This window comes from Desmodus rotundus, chromosome 7 (assembly GCF_022682495.2).
Source record: "Desmodus rotundus isolate HL8 chromosome 7, HLdesRot8A.1, whole genome shotgun sequence".
NCBI lineage: Eukaryota > Metazoa > Chordata > Mammalia > Chiroptera > Phyllostomidae > Desmodus > Desmodus rotundus.
This window is the reverse complement of record NC_071393.1, coordinates 75409761-75427079: the sequence shown is the minus strand read 5'-3', so window position 1 is coordinate 75427079 and position 17319 is coordinate 75409761. Positions and strand designations below refer to the sequence as shown.

The 17319-nt window shown below is 42.0% G+C and overlaps 1 protein-coding gene across 4 annotated transcripts in view; it reads right to left on the bottom strand.

Moving 5' to 3' along the window:
* The window catches only part of MAPKBP1 (mitogen-activated protein kinase binding protein 1), a 57195-nt gene that overhangs the window by 31228 nt on the left and 8648 nt on the right, over positions 1-17319 (bottom strand). The window contains exon 1 of one of the 4 annotated variants that reach the window (XM_053927676.2): positions 8572-8661. The exons of the other annotated variants lie outside the window; for them this stretch is intronic. Within the exon in view, the coding sequence (XP_053783651.1) occupies positions 8572-8649 (78 nt within the window). The 5' untranslated portion in view covers positions 8650-8661. Of the gene's footprint in view, positions 1-8571; positions 8662-17319 lie in introns of those variants that run through there. 4 annotated transcript variants of the gene reach the window in all.

Genomic DNA, 17319 nt, shown 5'->3' with positions numbered 1-17319 from the left:
CTGGAAGCTGCAGTTTGAGAAACCCTGCGACAGGCCATCCTTTCCACCCGGCCTAGGTTTCAGGCTCTTATCTCTGGCACCTGTTTGTTCCCCAGTCACTTTCCTCCTAGGATTCACAGCGGTGTAGAGACATCCAGGCTAGGAAACCCCGCGGGCAGGAGTTTGCGTAGGCTCAAAACTTGGCTTACTTTAAAAGGATTTGTGGCATTTCACTTTTTATGGCTTTCTGAGCAACTAGCTAAGCAAGGGGGCGGGGGAGGGGAGAAGCAGTTTCCTTTGGCTCTGTGGAAGCGGGAAGAGGAGGGGAAAAACATTCGGGGGCATCAGCTGGTTTTTATTTTATGTTCTAACTCAAACCAGCTTCCTGTTTGCAGGGAGGTTTTGGGCTGAGCTCCACTTTCAAAGGATCTGTGAGTTCAGAGCGCCTGCAAAGCCTCAAGCATCTACGCTTATTTTGCAAGGCTCCAGCATAATGGACTTAGTGAACCAACTCTCTCCCTCTCATAACCTTCTCCATATCCTTTCTTTCCAAAAACATGGTATGGTCTCCAGCTACTCTAGAAAACGAAGACAAACCTGGACCCTCCCTGCAAACACACCACAGGCTAAAGGCACCCAAATTCCATGCTGGAGCCAGCTTGCATTGGCCCATGAGAGCTGATTGTGCACATCTTTTCCCACCTCCACATTCAATGACAGCACATTGCTAGCTTAAAATCACCACCGTGGGAATACTTAAACCATAGAAATCAGCAGACACTATATATCAGATTTCTGTGTTTTCCCCTCAGAGAGCCTGTAAACATTTACCAACACACCACTGAGTTCAAGCAACTATTATCTCACTTGGTCTGTGGCTGTAACTCCCAGGCATTCTCTCTGCTTCAGGCTTTGCCCCCTACAGTCTTTCTCCAACATGAGAGGCCACAGTGATTCTTTTAAAATATACAAGAGATCATGTCATTACTGGGCTCAACCTCTTCTAATGGCTTCCTTCCCATCCTAAGTTCAAACACAAAAACCAGTACTTTACCCTGGTTTACAAGGCCTAAATCATCTGTCTTCTGGCTACCTCTCTGGCCTTATCTCCTACACTCTCCTCACATATTCTACCCCAACCACCATGGTTGCCTTAAGCACCTCCAGCAGATTCTAGCCTCAGGTACTTTGCATGTGCTACTCCTTGGACTAAAATACTCCTAATCACACAGCTAATTCATTCGGGTCTTTGCTCAAGGTCTCCTTAGAGACGGCTTTCCAAACTAGCTCTTCTGCTATCAAACTATACCCAACTTACCCTGCTTTATTTTTTTTTAAGATTCTATTTATTTTTAGAGAGAGGGGAAGGGATAAAGAGAAACATCAATGTGTGGTTGCCCTTGGTGCACCCCCTACTGGGGACCTGGCCCACAACCCAGGCATGTGCCCTGACTGGGAATCGAACTGGCAATCCTTTGGTTCACAGTCTGGCGCTCAATCCACTGAGCCACACCAACCAGGGCTCTGCTTTATTTTTCTTCATAGCACTTAAGAGCAGTGACCCAACATTGATTATATCTCTATCAACATACTTATTGTCTGTCTTCTCCAGTTCCTTGAGGGCAGGCAAGGAGCTATTCCTCACTGACGTATCCCTAGCACATAATTTACACAGTGCTGGGCAAACAGGCACTTGATAAATATTTGATGAGGAAATGAATGCATAGAAAGGGCTTTAGAAACAGTGAAATACCAGACATGAGAAAACCAGAAAAACTGTGGTTTTTTAGGCCAGCAGAATTGCTCTCCACAAAGTATCTGAAACTGGTTGTAACAGAATCAGAACACGTTCAGATGAGGACAAACACACAGGGAGTTTAAGAAATTTGTTTGTTAAGCTGATAGTGGTCACATTATCACTCTATGTTCCATATGTCTTTATCATATGTGTTAAATACTGCATAGTAAATGTTAAAGAGAGAGTAAAGATACGGTCCAGGGTGGGGTATGGAGTTCAGTACCTCATGAGCAACATACTTCAATAATTCACATACGTGGCTTCTCTCCTTATCCTCAAGCCCTTTCACTGATACTCAATAATCCTGGAATGTGGGAGGGAAAGGGTACAAAGGATCAAGAATATGTGTTTTTATTTAATTTAGGTTTCTCACTTAGGTGGTTATAAGACTGCACATTTTCATGATACTCTGACATGACACTCCCAGTGGAAGCCTCCAAGAATCACTGTGTATATCCCTTCTTCTGACTGCTGAACATGGCAGCAGGTGACAAGACAGGGCTCCCTCAGCCTGGGCCCTGGGGTAACTCTTATGAACAGAGGCCCTGTGATGGCTCACACTAAGTCTAAGCGTGAGCAAGAAATAACTATCTGTTCAGTCAGGGGGACTTCACAGTATGACCTAGCCCAGCAATTTTCACACATTTTGGTCTCTCATACTCCTTGGTTTCTTCTCTTGGTATACTCTTAGAAATTATCAAGGACCCCAAAGAGCTTTTGTTTACACACAGGTTATTTCTATCAATATTTACTATATTGGAAATTATAGTGTATATATTTAAGTATATTTGTTAACTCATTAAAATAATAATAAACCCATTGTATGCTACCATAACACTTTCATACTTTTATTAAAAATAACTTTTCCAAAACAAAAAAAATTTAGTGAGAAGAGTGGCACTGTTTAATAGTTTTGCAAATCGCTTTATGTCTGGCTCAGCAGAAAACAGCTGGATTTTCGTACCTGCATCTGCACTCAACCTGTTGTGATATGTCATCCTAGTCAAACATAAAGAGAATCTGGCCTCATTTGCATATGCAATCGGAAAAGGGGGATCTCATATATTCCTTAAAAGAAGGTTTAGGGGATACCAGGAGTCCTCAGACCACACTTTGAGAACCAGTGGCCTAGCCCCTCCTGAATACTATATCATCAAGCCCACTAGTGTGAGATTCTGGCCGCAAGCATCATTTGAGGAGACTGAGGGAGGGAATAGGCCCTATGGGAAAAAAATTGAATTCACAGTCAAGATGGCAGTATAGGTAAATGTGGTACTCACCTCTTCCCACAACCACATCAAAAATACAACTAGCCCTGGTGGATAGCTGAGATGGTTAGAGCATCATCCACATACACCAAGGTTGCAGGTTCAATCCCTGGTTAGGGCACATATAAGAATCAACCAATGAATGCATAAATAAGTGGAACGACAAATCAATGTCATCCTCTCCCTCTCTCCACCTCTCTAGAAATCAGTAAATAACAAAAAAAAAAATTAAAAGCCATAATTACACTACAGAAAAACCATTATTCAGAACCACCTTAAATCCAGCTGAGCGGAAGTCCAACAACTAAGGCTATAAAGAAGATGCCACACTGAGACTGGTAGGAGGGGCAGAGATGTGGGGCAGGCTGGTCCCACACCCACATGTGGCAGATAAAAATTGGGAGGGATATCTGGGCTACGGAGATCCCCCCCTGAGGAGCAAGGGGTCCCAGCCCCACACCAGAACCCCCAGCCCAGGGTTCCAATGCCAGAAAGAGATGTCTCCAACTCCTGGCTGTAAAAACCAGAGGGGATTATGGCTGAGCGAAACCCAGGCAGTTCCTCTTAAAGGGCCCATGAACAGACTTACTCAGACTCTGAGTTCCAGCGCTGGGGCAGCAGCTCAAACAGCACCAGGAATATACAGGGGGGAACTGAACTGTCTGACATCAGCGGGCAGGTTTCTCCCAGACAGAAGTGCTGGCAGAGGCTATTGTTCCTCTTCTCAGCCCTCCCCGACAAAGCCAGCAGGCAGGTGCCATATGTGAGTCTCCATCAACCTGGCTCACACTGTTCACCCAGCCCTGATGATTCCGAGACCCCACCCCACCAACTTGTGGACCCACAAAAGCTGTTTCCAGTGGCTTTTCCACGCAAATGGCTTGTCTTGGTCATGCTTCAGACTTTCCTAAAATCTCTCAAACAAGCAACATCTGGCTTTGGCATGACCTGTACCTCACTAAGTGTCCCAGGCCTGGCACTAGCAGCCTTGGTTCACATCCTGGCCTCATCTGGGCACCTCCAAGCCCAGCACAAATAGCAGCCACCTTCAGGTTGCTTTGTAGCTCATGCTGGGTGCCCCCTGGCAGAATACAGGCAGTGGCTGACCTTTGCCTGCACCTCCCAGGAGGCCCCAGAGCAGCCCACCCAGTGGACAGCTTCAGACTATGTTCAAGCACCACCCAACAACCTCAACAAGGAACACACTCAAGGGGCTGACTCAGTGGGCACCAGAGCCCCACTGAAGTAAGTTCTGCTCTGTGGGGTGGGCTGTTGCACAGCTGATCCTCCACAGTGGGTTGGTGGTCACAGCCAGTCCATGAAGCCGATCGTCCTGAGGGTTAATCCTTCCCATTGACATGCCAACAGCAATCAATGCTCCACTACAACAAGAGGGTATACAGAGACCATATGGGGAAGGAGGGTGAGGAGTGCCCAGCTCAGGAAGGTCTGTGCCACTGGACCCTACAGGACACCAATATATTAGGCCACACTACTAAGTCTGGGAGACATAACAGTTCTACCTAATACATAGAAACAAACATAGAAACACTGACAAAATGAGAAGACAAAGAAACATGTCCCAAATGAAAGAACAGCACTAAACTCTAGAAAAAGAACTAATCAAAACAGAGACAAGCAATCTATTAAATGTAGAGTTCAAAACACTTGTTATAAGAATGCTCAATGAACTTAGGAGTAGATGAATTTAGAGAGAACTTCAACATAAAAACCAAAACATGGAAACTATAAAAAAGAACCAGTCAGAAATGAAGGACATTAAATAAAATGAAGAATAATTTACAGGGAATCAACAGTAGAGAAGCCAAGAATCAAAAAGTGATTGGGAATATAAGGAAGCAAAAATTGACCATTCAGAACAGCAAGAGGAAAAAATGAATAAAAAAAAAAAATGAGGACAGTGTAAGGAGCCTCTGGGACAACTTCAAGCATACAAACATTCAAATCATGGGGGTGCCAGAAGGAGAAGAGAGCAAGCAAGAAACTGAAAATCTGCCCTAGTTGGTGTGGTTCAGTGGATTGAGTGCTGGCCTGTGAACCAACAGGTTGCCGGTTCAATTCCCAGTCAGGGCACATGCCTGGGTTGCAGGCCAGGTCCCCAGTTGGGAGTGCATAAGAGGCACACTGAAACTTCACACTGAAGTTTCTCTCCTTTTCTTTTTCCCTCCCTTCCTCTCTCTCTAAAAGTAAATAAATAAAACTTAAAAAAAAAAGACATTGAAAACCTATTGAAAAAATGACAGAAAACTTCCTTAACCAGGTAAAGGAAATAGACATACAGGTGCAGGAAGCACAGAGGGTCCGAAATAATATAAACCCAAAAAGGCCCACATCAAGAGACATCATAATGAAAATGCAAAAGGTTAAAGACACAGAGAATCTTAAAAGCAGCAAGAGAAGCCCTGTCCAGGTGGCTCAGTTGGTTGGAGCATCATCCCGTACACCAAAAGGTTGCATGTTCAATTCCTGGTCAGAGCACATACCTAGATTGAGGGTTCAATACCCAGATGGGGCACATATAGGGAGTCATTGGATCAATGTTTCTCTCACACATCGATGTTTCCCTCTCTCTCCCTCTCTTTCTCTGTCTTTCACCCTTCCTCTCTCTTTAAAATCAATAAACATATCCTTGAATGAGGATTTTTTAAAAATATTTTTTATTAATTATGCTATTATAGTTTTCCCAATTTTCTCCCTCTATCCCCCCTCCGCCCTGCCCCCACAACCCTCCAGCATTCCCTCCCATTGTTCACATCCATGGGTTGTACATATAAATTCTCTGAGTCCTCTGTTTCCCATACCATTTTTTACCTCTCCCCATCTACTTATGCCTACTAACCATGCTTCTTCTTCCCTGTACCTTTTCCCCTATTCCTCCCTTCACCCCTCCCCACTGACATCCCTCCATGTGACATCCATTTCTCTGATTCTGTTCCTGTTCTGCTTGTTTGCTTAGTTTTTGTTTCGTTGTTTTTCTTTTCTTTTAGGTTCATTTGTTGATAGTAGTGAGTTTGTTGTCATTTTACTGTTCATATTTTTTATCTTCTTTTTCTTAGATAAGTCCCTTTAACATTTCATATAACAATGGCTCTGTGATGATGAACTCCTTTAACTTGACCTTATCTGGGAAGCACTTTAGCTGCCCTTCCATTCTAAATGATAGCTTTGCTGGATACAGTAATCTTGGATGTAGGTCCTTGACTTTCATGACTTGGAATACTTCTTTCCAGCCCCTTCTTGCCTGCAAGGTTTCTTTTGAGAAATCAGCTGATAGCCTAATGGGCACTCCTTTGTAGGTAACTCTCTCCTTTCCACTTGCTTCTTTTAGGATTCTCTCCTTATCTTTAATCTTGGGTAACTTAATGATAATGTGTCTTGGTATGTTCCTCTGTGGGTCCAACTTCTTTGGGACTCTCTGGGCTTCCTGGACCTCCTGGAAGTCTATTTCCTTCTCCAGGTTGGGGAAGTTTTCCTTCATTATTTGTTCAAATAAGTTTTCAATTTCTTGGTCTTCCTCTTCTCCTTCTGGCACCCCTATAATTCGGATATTGGAACGTTTCAGGTTGTCCCAGAGGTTTGTAAGAGTCTCTTCACTTTTTCGAATTCTTGTTTCTTCCTTTTGTCCTGGATGGATGTTGATTTTTTCCTTTTGTTCCAAATCGTTGCTTTGAGTCCTGGTTTCCTTCCTATCACTGTTGGTTCCCTGAACATTCTGCTTTATTTCACTCTGGGTATCCTTCATTTGTTTTTTTCATTTTTTGACCAATCTCAATCAGATCTGTCAGCATTTTGATTACCAGGGCTTTAAATTCTCCATCAGATAGGGTAGTGATCTCCTCCTGGCTTAGCTCTCTTTCTGAGGCTTTACTCTGTTCGTTCATTTGGGCCATATTTCTTTGCCTTGGTGCAGCTGATAGGTTGTAAGGGGGCAGGGCAACCCTCTTTGCTGCGAGGCACCACTGCCTTTTAGGGAGGAGCCAGAGAGGGAACAATGCAGCTCGCCTGCTCGTGTCTAGCACACTTTTCAATGGACTCTGGTGTGAGACTGGGAGCTTCTCCTACCTCTGCTGTAGCCCACAGCCACCTCTGAGTCCCCTTAAGTCAGGCTGCGGAACTGGGCAGCCAGCCCCGCCCCCAAGCTCCACCACGTAGCCATGGCTTTTCTGAGTCAGCCCCCACAGTCTGCTGCCTTACCAGTCTGATTGTTCTGGTTGATTTTTTCTTTAATTCCTTTGTTGTCAGAGTTCCATGCAGTTTCATTTTCTGGCGCTTTTGGTTGTTTATTGATTTCAGATTGGTTGTTACCCTCCTTTTGGTTGTATGAGGAAGCAAAGGGTCTCTACCTATGCCTCCATCTTGGCTAGAACTCTGGAGGGTTTTTTTTTTTAAAGCAGCAAGAGAAAAGCAGTTAGTTACCTATAAGGGGAGTTTCCATAAGACTGTCAGTTGATTTCTCAACAGAAACTTTGCAGGCCAGAAGGGACTGGCACAAAATATTCAAAGTGATGAAAAGCAAGGACCTACAAACAAGATTACTCCACCCAGAAAAGCTATCATTTAGATTCTAAGGACAGATAAAGAGCTTCCCAGAGAAGAAAAAGCTAAAGGAGTTCATCACCAGCAAACTAGTATTACATGAAATGTTAAAGGGTCTTCTTTAAGAAGAACGGGGGAGGGGGGGAAATATGAACAATAAAATGGCAATAAATACATATATATCAACTATTGAATCTAAATCACAAAATAAATGAACAAGTAGAATGCAAACAGACTCATAGATACAGAGAACATGTTGATGGCTGCCAAACGGGAGGAGGGGTGGGGGAACTGGGCGAGAAAGGTAAAGGAATTAAGAAGTACAAATCGGTAGTTACAGGATAGTCATGGAGATGTAAACTACAGCATCGGGAATATAGTCAGTAATATTCTAATAACTATGTATGGTGCTAGATGGGTATGACATTCATTGGGATTATCACTTAGTAAGTTATATAATATCTAATCACTGGGGTGTACACTTTAATATAATATTACATGTCAACTGTAAATGCAAAATAAAAAATGACTTAAAAAATAACTAAATAAAATTCCATTGTCACTGATAAAAGAAAATAGCTGAATTCAAAGTTTGGGATGAGGTCCAAAGTTCTGAAAGGAACTTCAGCTCCAAACCCTCATTACCCAAATGCCAATGAAACATAGCCCAAAAGACACAATAGGGTCCAGGTCACTAATTATGGACAGTGACTTGGGACACGACGGCTGCAGGCAGCTATCACCACAATACATCCACAGTTCTAGGAACATCGCTTCACGTAAATGTGAAAACTCAAGAGTTAAGAAGGGAGTACCCACTTTGTACTCTATAGTGATCACCTCCACATTCAAAACACAACCTAAAAGCAGGAAGAATAACAAAGTTGTGACCCAGCCTTTGCTTTGGCAGGTGGAGAGTGTTGAGATAGGGGAAAGCCTATACCAGCCTGAAAGAAGGTGTCATCTTACCTTGGAACCGAGGCTGCAGGACAGAATTACTGCAGGTATACTGTGAAGGAGGGCTTGAATACCCACCACTCCCGGCATGCATTAGGCAGGGCAGTATTGTATCCTCTTGAGAGAAAAGAGGAAAGTAAAGTCACCCCTCACTATAATGAGATAAAGGGATAACCTCATAATAGCCTATTCCCAAGAGAGAAAAAATAATATAGCCAACTGTTTAAGTGCTTTTCTGGCTCTCATTAAAGGTGATGGAAAAAACAGGTGGCTCAGAGGTGACAGATAGGACTACTCATTCATACTAGAGAGAATAGTATTTTCCAACATGCAGATTTAAGCCTATTAATGGGACTAGAAATCAATTTAGTATATAATGAATAAACTGAAAATAAATCTCATGGCATGTTGTAAGCCTAAGTACTGATCATGAAGCTTTTGTTCCGTGTGTGTGTGTGTGTGTGTGTGTGTGTACTGGGTCATTTCTTAATGTGGGTTGTTTTACAAAAAGTGAAAGCCCCTGGGAGGGTATGGGGGATCCTAAGGTAAAGAATACACATACTCTACCCTCTACACTCCAAATCCATCACGGAAGATGTGTAATACACTACAAAGCAGTCCAGTATGTTACAAGGTTCATGAGAAAGATACAGACTGCTCAGAGAAGGGGAAGAGAGATGATTTCTGAACAGGATCAGGAAAAGGGAGACAAGGAAGCTTTCTGGGAAGGTGAGATGGTATTTGGCCTTGGCCTTGCAGTGAGGATAGGATTTTGACAGGTGGACAAAGAGAAGAATTCTCAGTAGAAGAAGCCATATGACCAAAAGTTTGGCAGAAGGAAATAACAGAGCAGGTGAGCAACAGTGAAAGCAAAGATTGTGTTGGAGATTAAGTCAGGAGAAGCAGACGGCAACCAGACAAGGAAGACCGTGAATGTCAAACCAAATGGGCCATCTGTAGGCCGGGGAAGCCACTGAAGGGTTTCAAGCCGGGGACATAATCAAAGCTATGTTTTGGTGATGATGTCTATAAGACATACAGCACAAGCAGGGAGACCAATTAGGAGGCTGTTACAATAGCTCAGGTGAGAAGTAATGAGAATCCAGATCAGCATGAAAATAGTGGGAGTAGAAAAGAAATGCTGGATTCAAAAGTGACAAAGCAAATAGAATTGGCAAGACTGGCACTGTACACGTCTGAGAGGAAAAGACAGACAACTCAAATTTTTAACCTCATAGATAGGGAATAAGGTGGTGCCATGAGAAGAAATGGAGCCATGATCAAAAAGAGGGCTTGGGTCTGGATACCAAAGTAAGGATGGGAGCCAGTGATGAATCTAAGACATGTTGAATCTAAGGTGCTTCAAAGATATTTAGTAAGGAACCACAGAACACTCAACTTAACAACACAAACAAGAATTAATGGTTGGGAGAGGGGTCATGACTAGAAAGAGATATTTGAGGATTATACACATACCAGTGAAAACCACCATTGAAAGTACAATGAGCCCTGGCTGGTGTGGTTCAATGGATTGAGCACTGGCCCACCAACCAAAAAGTCACTGGTTCAATACCCAGTCAGGACACACACCTAGGGTGCAGGCCAGCTCCCCAGTTGGGGGTGTGCAAAAGGCAACAGATCGATGTATTGCTGGCACATCAATGTTTCTCTCCCTTTCTCCCTTCTTTCCCCTCTCTCTAAGAATAAATAAATCAAATATTTTTTTTAAAAGTACAATGAAACAGGAGAAAACAGAGGGAAGGGAGAGACAGGCTAAGGATAGAACCACAGGGAATACCTATTCTTAGAGTATAAGGAAGATGAGATGCCAGGCAGTTAAAAAAGGGAGAAGAACCAGGAAGCCAGTGAAGGAGAGAATTCCCAGAAAGGACAGGTGGTAGATTTAAGTGCTAAAAAGAAGTAAAGGAGGCAAGAAAGGATTCTCCAAAGTCTAGAGCCATCTGCAACATAGGTGCCACAGCTCAGGGCCCCCAGCAGTCCCAGACCCCTAACACAAAATCAAAGGAACAGGACCTTCTAAGTTTTTCTGTTTGTTCTCAATCTCCCTCTCTCTCCCTGTCTCTCTTTCTCTCTTTTTCCCTTTCTCTTTTTCTCTCGCTTCCCCTCAACTCCTACCCTCTAAGAACTGAGCGATTCACAAGCTAGAAGAGAAGAGGCACCAGCCAACAAGAGATCCAGTTTTTGAAGCCAAGACAAGGACACCGCTAGAGAAGGGCTTCTGGCTTGAGCCTGGGGCATATGTGATTTAGATTTGCCCTTCTTTTCTTAGTTTGAGGGGCCACTACAGGGAGTCTGCAATGGTGGAACTAAGAGGCCAGAACCACAGAAGGTCAGGATCATCTAAGATTTAGCTGACCTCACACTGGTAAAGGAAACCCCAGCAACTTGGAGGAAACCTACCTCTGTTTTTGTTGCCACCAGTTTCTTTCTTCCCCCTTCATTCTCCCTTTCTCCTTTTCTCAATCCCATTCAATACAACTTATAAATACCTGAATCATTCCAGCCAAACCATGGACTTACTATTTCTATAAACAAGCCAGTCACAGACCTGTCTGAGGCAGAGCACTCTGTCTTTCCCACCCTTCCTGCAGGTTAAGAATAACTACGCTGGTCTCTTGTCCACACACTACACTCTAATCTCACAAAGCAGATTCTCCAACAGATTCTGAGAATTGCTGCTTATGCAAAAGCCACAGAGGAAGCCCAAGGCCAGCAGGCTTTGTGCAGAGATTTAGCCTGCTGGGCAGAGACCCAGGGACTGGCCTGGGTAGGGGGAAGGGGGAGAGAGGTATCATGCCCAAGCTCTCTCATTCCTACTGCTTCAGAGTCCAAAGTGCCATTTGGTCAGAGGCAGGAAGGGTCACTACAGTTTCATGGCCACCCTGAAACTGTAGAACAGACTTTGCCTCTCTACTGTGCTTCTGGTTTTTACACCATCTGGTAGATTTACAGTTCCACTGTCTATACCCTAAAGGCTCCAAGAAACAAATAACTTCCAATATGACAGAAAGAACACACTCCCTGGATTAGAGTTCAGACTCAGTTGGAGTTGAGTCAATTCTCTGGTGCTGAGATTAAAATAGCTTCAGCTTCTAAGGAAGGTGAATCTGCCACTGCCCAGGAGGTGGTGCCCTTAGAGACCCTCTAGTCCTAAATCCCTGGAGACTAGAGAACAAAAATTCCCAATCCTCGCTTATCAACAGAATCACTCAGGGGGTTTAACAAATTATTTTCAGAGAGCAGTCCCATCCTATTCCCATCTCCTGTCCTGAAAGATTCTCAATCAAAAGACATAGAGTGGGGTTCAAGAATCTGCATATTAAAGCTCTCTAGGTTATTCTAGTGATTAAGTAAGTAGGGAACTATGAAATTAATGTGTTTTCCTTTCCAAATTTTAGCTACTCCTGGGACTGAGGAGAAAATAATGTTCCTAGTATTCCTACAAGAACATCCAGATCCACGGGGTGCAGAGGGTCTCGTGCAAAGAGGCCCTCTAGTTACAATAGCTACCACTCACTGAGTGTGCCTGTACTCTGTGCCAAGAACTGCGCTAGGCACTTTACGAGATTAGCTCACTTAATACTACTCTTGAGAAGTTTTTAAAGGACGAGCATTATCTCCATTTTATAGATGAAGAAGTCAGGCGAGTAGTGAGTGAAAGCAGCAGGATTCAGACCTAGGTCTGTCTGGTTCCAGAAACCATGGTGACCTGGGGAGGGAGTTCAGGTTCTCTAAAACCACTCGAATGTTGCAGTTTCCGAAAGAGCACATGGGGAAGTCACTGTGCCTTTGGGGAACCAACAGGGACAGGTCTGAAAACCGAGGTAGAAGGCAGAGGGCACGAGATGAAGTACAGCGCCAATAGGGTCCTATGCTGCTAGCTTTAATGTTAAAAAATATATATATATATTGAATATATATATTCAATATATATAAATATAAATATATAAAACATAAATATAAATATAAAAATATATATATATATAGTAGGCCTTACCAATAGCGGAAATGGTCTTAAAAAAATAGGTTCTGACCTCTCCTCACTGAGATGATTATAGAGAAGGAGAAACAGAGGGCCTTCTAATGCCACAGTATCCCACATGGCCAGAGCTTGCCCATGTCCAGCTGACACTGGACCTACAGACAACGTGGACAGCTGACACCCATTTCCAAGGCAACTGACATTACAGTGGCAGAAGCAGGAGAATCTGATTTCATGTGCAGATGGAGAAAGAGGTTAGAAGGACATCAGACCTCAGGCTAGAGGGGAGGGAATAAGGGGCTTCCAGCTAAAGGACTCGATTATAATACAACCATCAGCACACGCTCAAGTCCAAAGAGAAACTTTAACAATACAGTGCTTCTGAGGGTACAGAGCAGGCACTCTACGGTCCCGTTCTTGTCCCATTATCAGAAAGGCAAGGACAGAAGATATCTCAACTTATTAAGCAACTCGAATAAGGTAAAAAATATATAGATAAATAAAATAAAATAAAATAATTCCCTCTACGGCAAGACCAGAACCACAAACAAAGATTTATGAGCCAAAGGTCTGATGATGAAGAAGGATCTAATTCCTCCTTGTTCACCAATTCCACATGCCTGCGTTTTCTTAATCTCTTGGCTTCCAAACTTTGTAACCAGGAAAAACACTAACTGTTCCTTATCCGAATGAAATGTGCAAAGAGAATGCGTGTTGTGAGACAAAAGGGGGAGTGGAGGGGACTCTTGGTGTCCCTGCAATCATGCCAGCTTGTTCCTTAGGACTCTCCTGGGAAACGGGAGGTTTCTTCAACATGTTATTCTCTGTAAAATGCTCGCTTCCTTTCCGTTCCTAATGCTAACACCTTGGTTTAGGCCTTCAGCACCACATTCCTGAATATAGCAATGGCTTTCCAACTAATCTCTCTACTGTAGAAGCCGCAGTGTGAGAGACTGATCTTGCTGTGTCATAGCTTTGACCATGTGCCTCTCCTACTCAAAAACTTTCACTGGCTCCTCACTGCCAACTAAATAATTATAAATGTCTTAGCGTAGCATCCAAAATTCTCTGTCAATGGGCCCTACCTTTCTTCTTACTCTATTTCCTACTACTTGCCTATATGAATTGTATGTTTTTGCCAATCTGGATTATTCATCATTCTGGAAAGGAGCTTCGGGGCTTTAGTTTATATTCCAACTGGGATGCACTTCCCTTCCACCACCTCATACAGAAATCCTACCCCTCCTTCAAGGACCAGCTCAAATATCACATCCCTATGATTCTTTTTGTGATCTCTCTGGACAGAAAGGATTCCTCCCTCCTTGGTATTCTTACAGCAGCACTTAATCTGTCTCATTCTCATGGCATGTGCTGCTTACTACCTTGTACAGAAGTTCTTTATGGATCTGTCTTATCTCTCCTACTAATCTAAAATTTCCTAGAAGGCAGAGGCCATATCTCGTACAACTCCGTGCTTATAAGTACGGAGCACGGCGGTTAAAATATATTTGTTGAATCCATTTTTAATATATTAAAAATATTTGTGAATACTCTTTGGTTCATCTTAATTAGTAAGTTCTTTAACCCCCTAGAGAATTCTCCATCTTCACAGCCAGCTCTAGAAGTTGGAGCAGGAAGCAGGGTTTTGAGGCCTTTCCAGAAAGAATGGGAAAGGTCTGAGTGGAATAATTCACGTGCCTTAAATGATTACAAACAAACAGTTTTACCCTGACTTTAGTAAACACATGCATGGCATGGCTCTACATACATCTTCCTCACATTATAATTAAAGAATGAGCCGAAAATATTAGATTAAATTTCTCATGAAAGCCATAATACTATTGTTTAAAAGGAGCTTTACTTGTCCTTTATAATCAGAAATGAATATAGCTATGAGTAGTTATTCTGAATGTTAGAATTATGAGTGATTTGTTTTCCTCTTTATGTTTCTCTGTATTAGTTATGTAAAAAAACTTTTTAGAAAGCACATGTACTTCAGAAAGTACCAAAAAATATTTTATTTACCAAAGTTAACCAAGGAAATATCTTTGAAGACAGCAGAAATAAATTATCCTAAATTTGACAAGTTAGTGATTAATTTGTGAGAAAATATTTTATGCCCCATTATTATCAAAAAGCACATTATACCAAATATATTTTTCAATAACATTTGCACATTACTAGTTTAATAAGATTAGTGTGTAGGTTTCAAAATTTAAATACTTTAGATTTCAATGTTAAATGCACAAGTTCAAAATGGAGAGACCTTACCTCTGTTATTTTTTTCTACTTACAAAAAATAATACACTCATCGTAAAAAATTCCAACATTACAGAAATATAGAAATGTAGATAATGAATATTCAATCATAATCTATTACCCCTCCCTGAGGTAACCAGCATTAACAACAGTTTGACATTTATATAGTCTCACTTTTTTCTATGCACATACTACCATATATTTTAACAAAAATATACGTAATCATTAACATAAAAAATTGTTAATACATTTTGCTTTTTGTCACTTAATATATCTTGTAGATGCCTTACCATCAGCGCATATAGGCTGCCCTCGTTATTTCCAGCGAGCACAGGTGTTTCGTTCTATGCATGTATCCCAACCCCCTCTGATGACTACTTGAATTACTTCAAAGATTTCACTATTGTGAATAACACCAAAAAAATCAGTTATCTACACTTTCGTGTGGTGTGAGTGTTAGCAGAGAATAAGATCCCAGAATTATAACTGGTAAATCAAAAGACATAGATATATAAATTTTTCTTCTAATGGATATTACCAAATTGACCTCTAAGGTTACACCAATGTATGCTTTCACCAACAGTATAAAGGTATGAGTCCACTTGTTTCCCCAAATCTTCACATGTATTTTCTTTAAGCAAAAATTATTTAAATAGAATATTTCACTCATCACAACATTAGAAACTGAAAACAATGGGTTATAAAAGTAATGTGGTTTCACTCTGCTTTAAATTCTTGGTCTGAAAGGAACTTCTAGGTCTAATTCACTTTCCAAATTATTTCTCAATAAAAATAAATTAACCCCAAAAGAAGAAAAAAGGTATCTATTTCTAGAGGAGCTATTGCTGTTAAAAAGCATACTCATCACTCCAGTGATTTTAATAGTTGGTAGCAAAAAGAATATTTGCTAAGCCTTCCTTTTGGTATTTTAAAGAATTGTTGATACAAGCTAGAATATTCGCAAGAAAAAGGTACTGAAGATAGGTCACAATAAAAAGTTGCACAGGGAAGATAATTAAATGTTGGAACATAACAGGCTGAACCTGCAAAAGAATACTTCTTACTAACTGAAACTTGAAGGAATAAAATCCTGCCAGCAAATTAAGAGAAAATTATTGGGTATTCTGGAAATCTGTGGACCCTGATAATGTTAGCAGCCCCTTGATACTTTTAAACTTTAGACCTTACAATGAATGCACTTTCACATTCATTAAATCTCATGTAACCCTCACAAAAGCGCTAGGGAAAAGCCATCATTATTCTAATTTGACAAATGAGAGAGAAGCCAGCTCCCTCAGAAGTGAGGAAGCTGTCTCACTACTCCCCACACACACACACCCGGCTACTCAAAGTATGGCCCAAAGAGCAGCATGGGCATCACTTGAGATATTGGTAGAAATGCAGAGTCCCAGGGTGAACCTGAATCTGAACCGGAATCTGTAAGACCACTGTCTCTCACCTCCACTCATTAATCTGTCTGCACATTAACTCTTAGAAGCCTGTTCATTAGCCAGTTCTGGATTTGCTATAAGGGAAAGTCTGCAACAGCTGCTGTGGGGCCTCACAAGACAGACCAAAGCAGCCTGGGGAAGAAAGGCCATCATAAGAAGAAAGGACGTGTTTAGAGAAGCCAGTAGCAGTTTATAATGTCATATGAAAACAATGATGGTGTGCAAAGACACTGTGCTTTCCCAAACAGAAGCTGACCAATGAACATCAGGGTAATGGAGGTGGGCCAATAGGCTGCGTGTTTAGTCCTGATAAGCAGCTGCTTGCTTTCCAAGGCAGTAGCTGAGAGGTGACCAGATTTGGGGTTTCTGAGCATGCTCTGGGCTCCTCCCAATAATCACTAACTGTCCCTGGGCTACCCTGTCCCCAATCCACCTGGCTTGAGGCTTCCTCTCCTCAAGACTAACTGAGGCAACAGCAGGAAAGTATGCATTAAAAACCCATGCTTTTGTACCCATAATGTTATTTGAGAAAAGAAATCATAATAAAGGTATCCCCCATTTTTCAGAAGTTCATGATATGCCACTTCACTTTTACATTAGTGCCTGTTTTTGCTAACTGAAAGAAATCCTAAGAAGATTTTCACTTTTACAAAAAAAGGCGAAGAGTGAAAATAGCCTTCAGTGTTTGTCTGGCAGTGAGCTACTATAAAGGCAGCGTGCAGCCCGAGTAGCGAGAGTGGCACTGCTTTTACTATATGTTAGTATTAGTTTGGGTTTTGTGTGTTATTTGGTATGACTTGGTAGGTTATGTTGGGAGTCTGAGAACACTCAAAAAATTTTCCATGTAAATTAATAGTAAAGCTTCTTTGCTTTATGCCATTTCAGCTTACAAAAAGTTTCACAGGAATGCCCTATTTTAGGCAGTGGGGGGAGCGCATGATACAAATTTGAGATCAGGTGAGCAGGCAAGTCACTTGATTCCAAAAATTTAGCAGCCCTAGGGCCCACCCAGCCAAACAGAGTCAGTTGGGCAAATGACCTCATTTT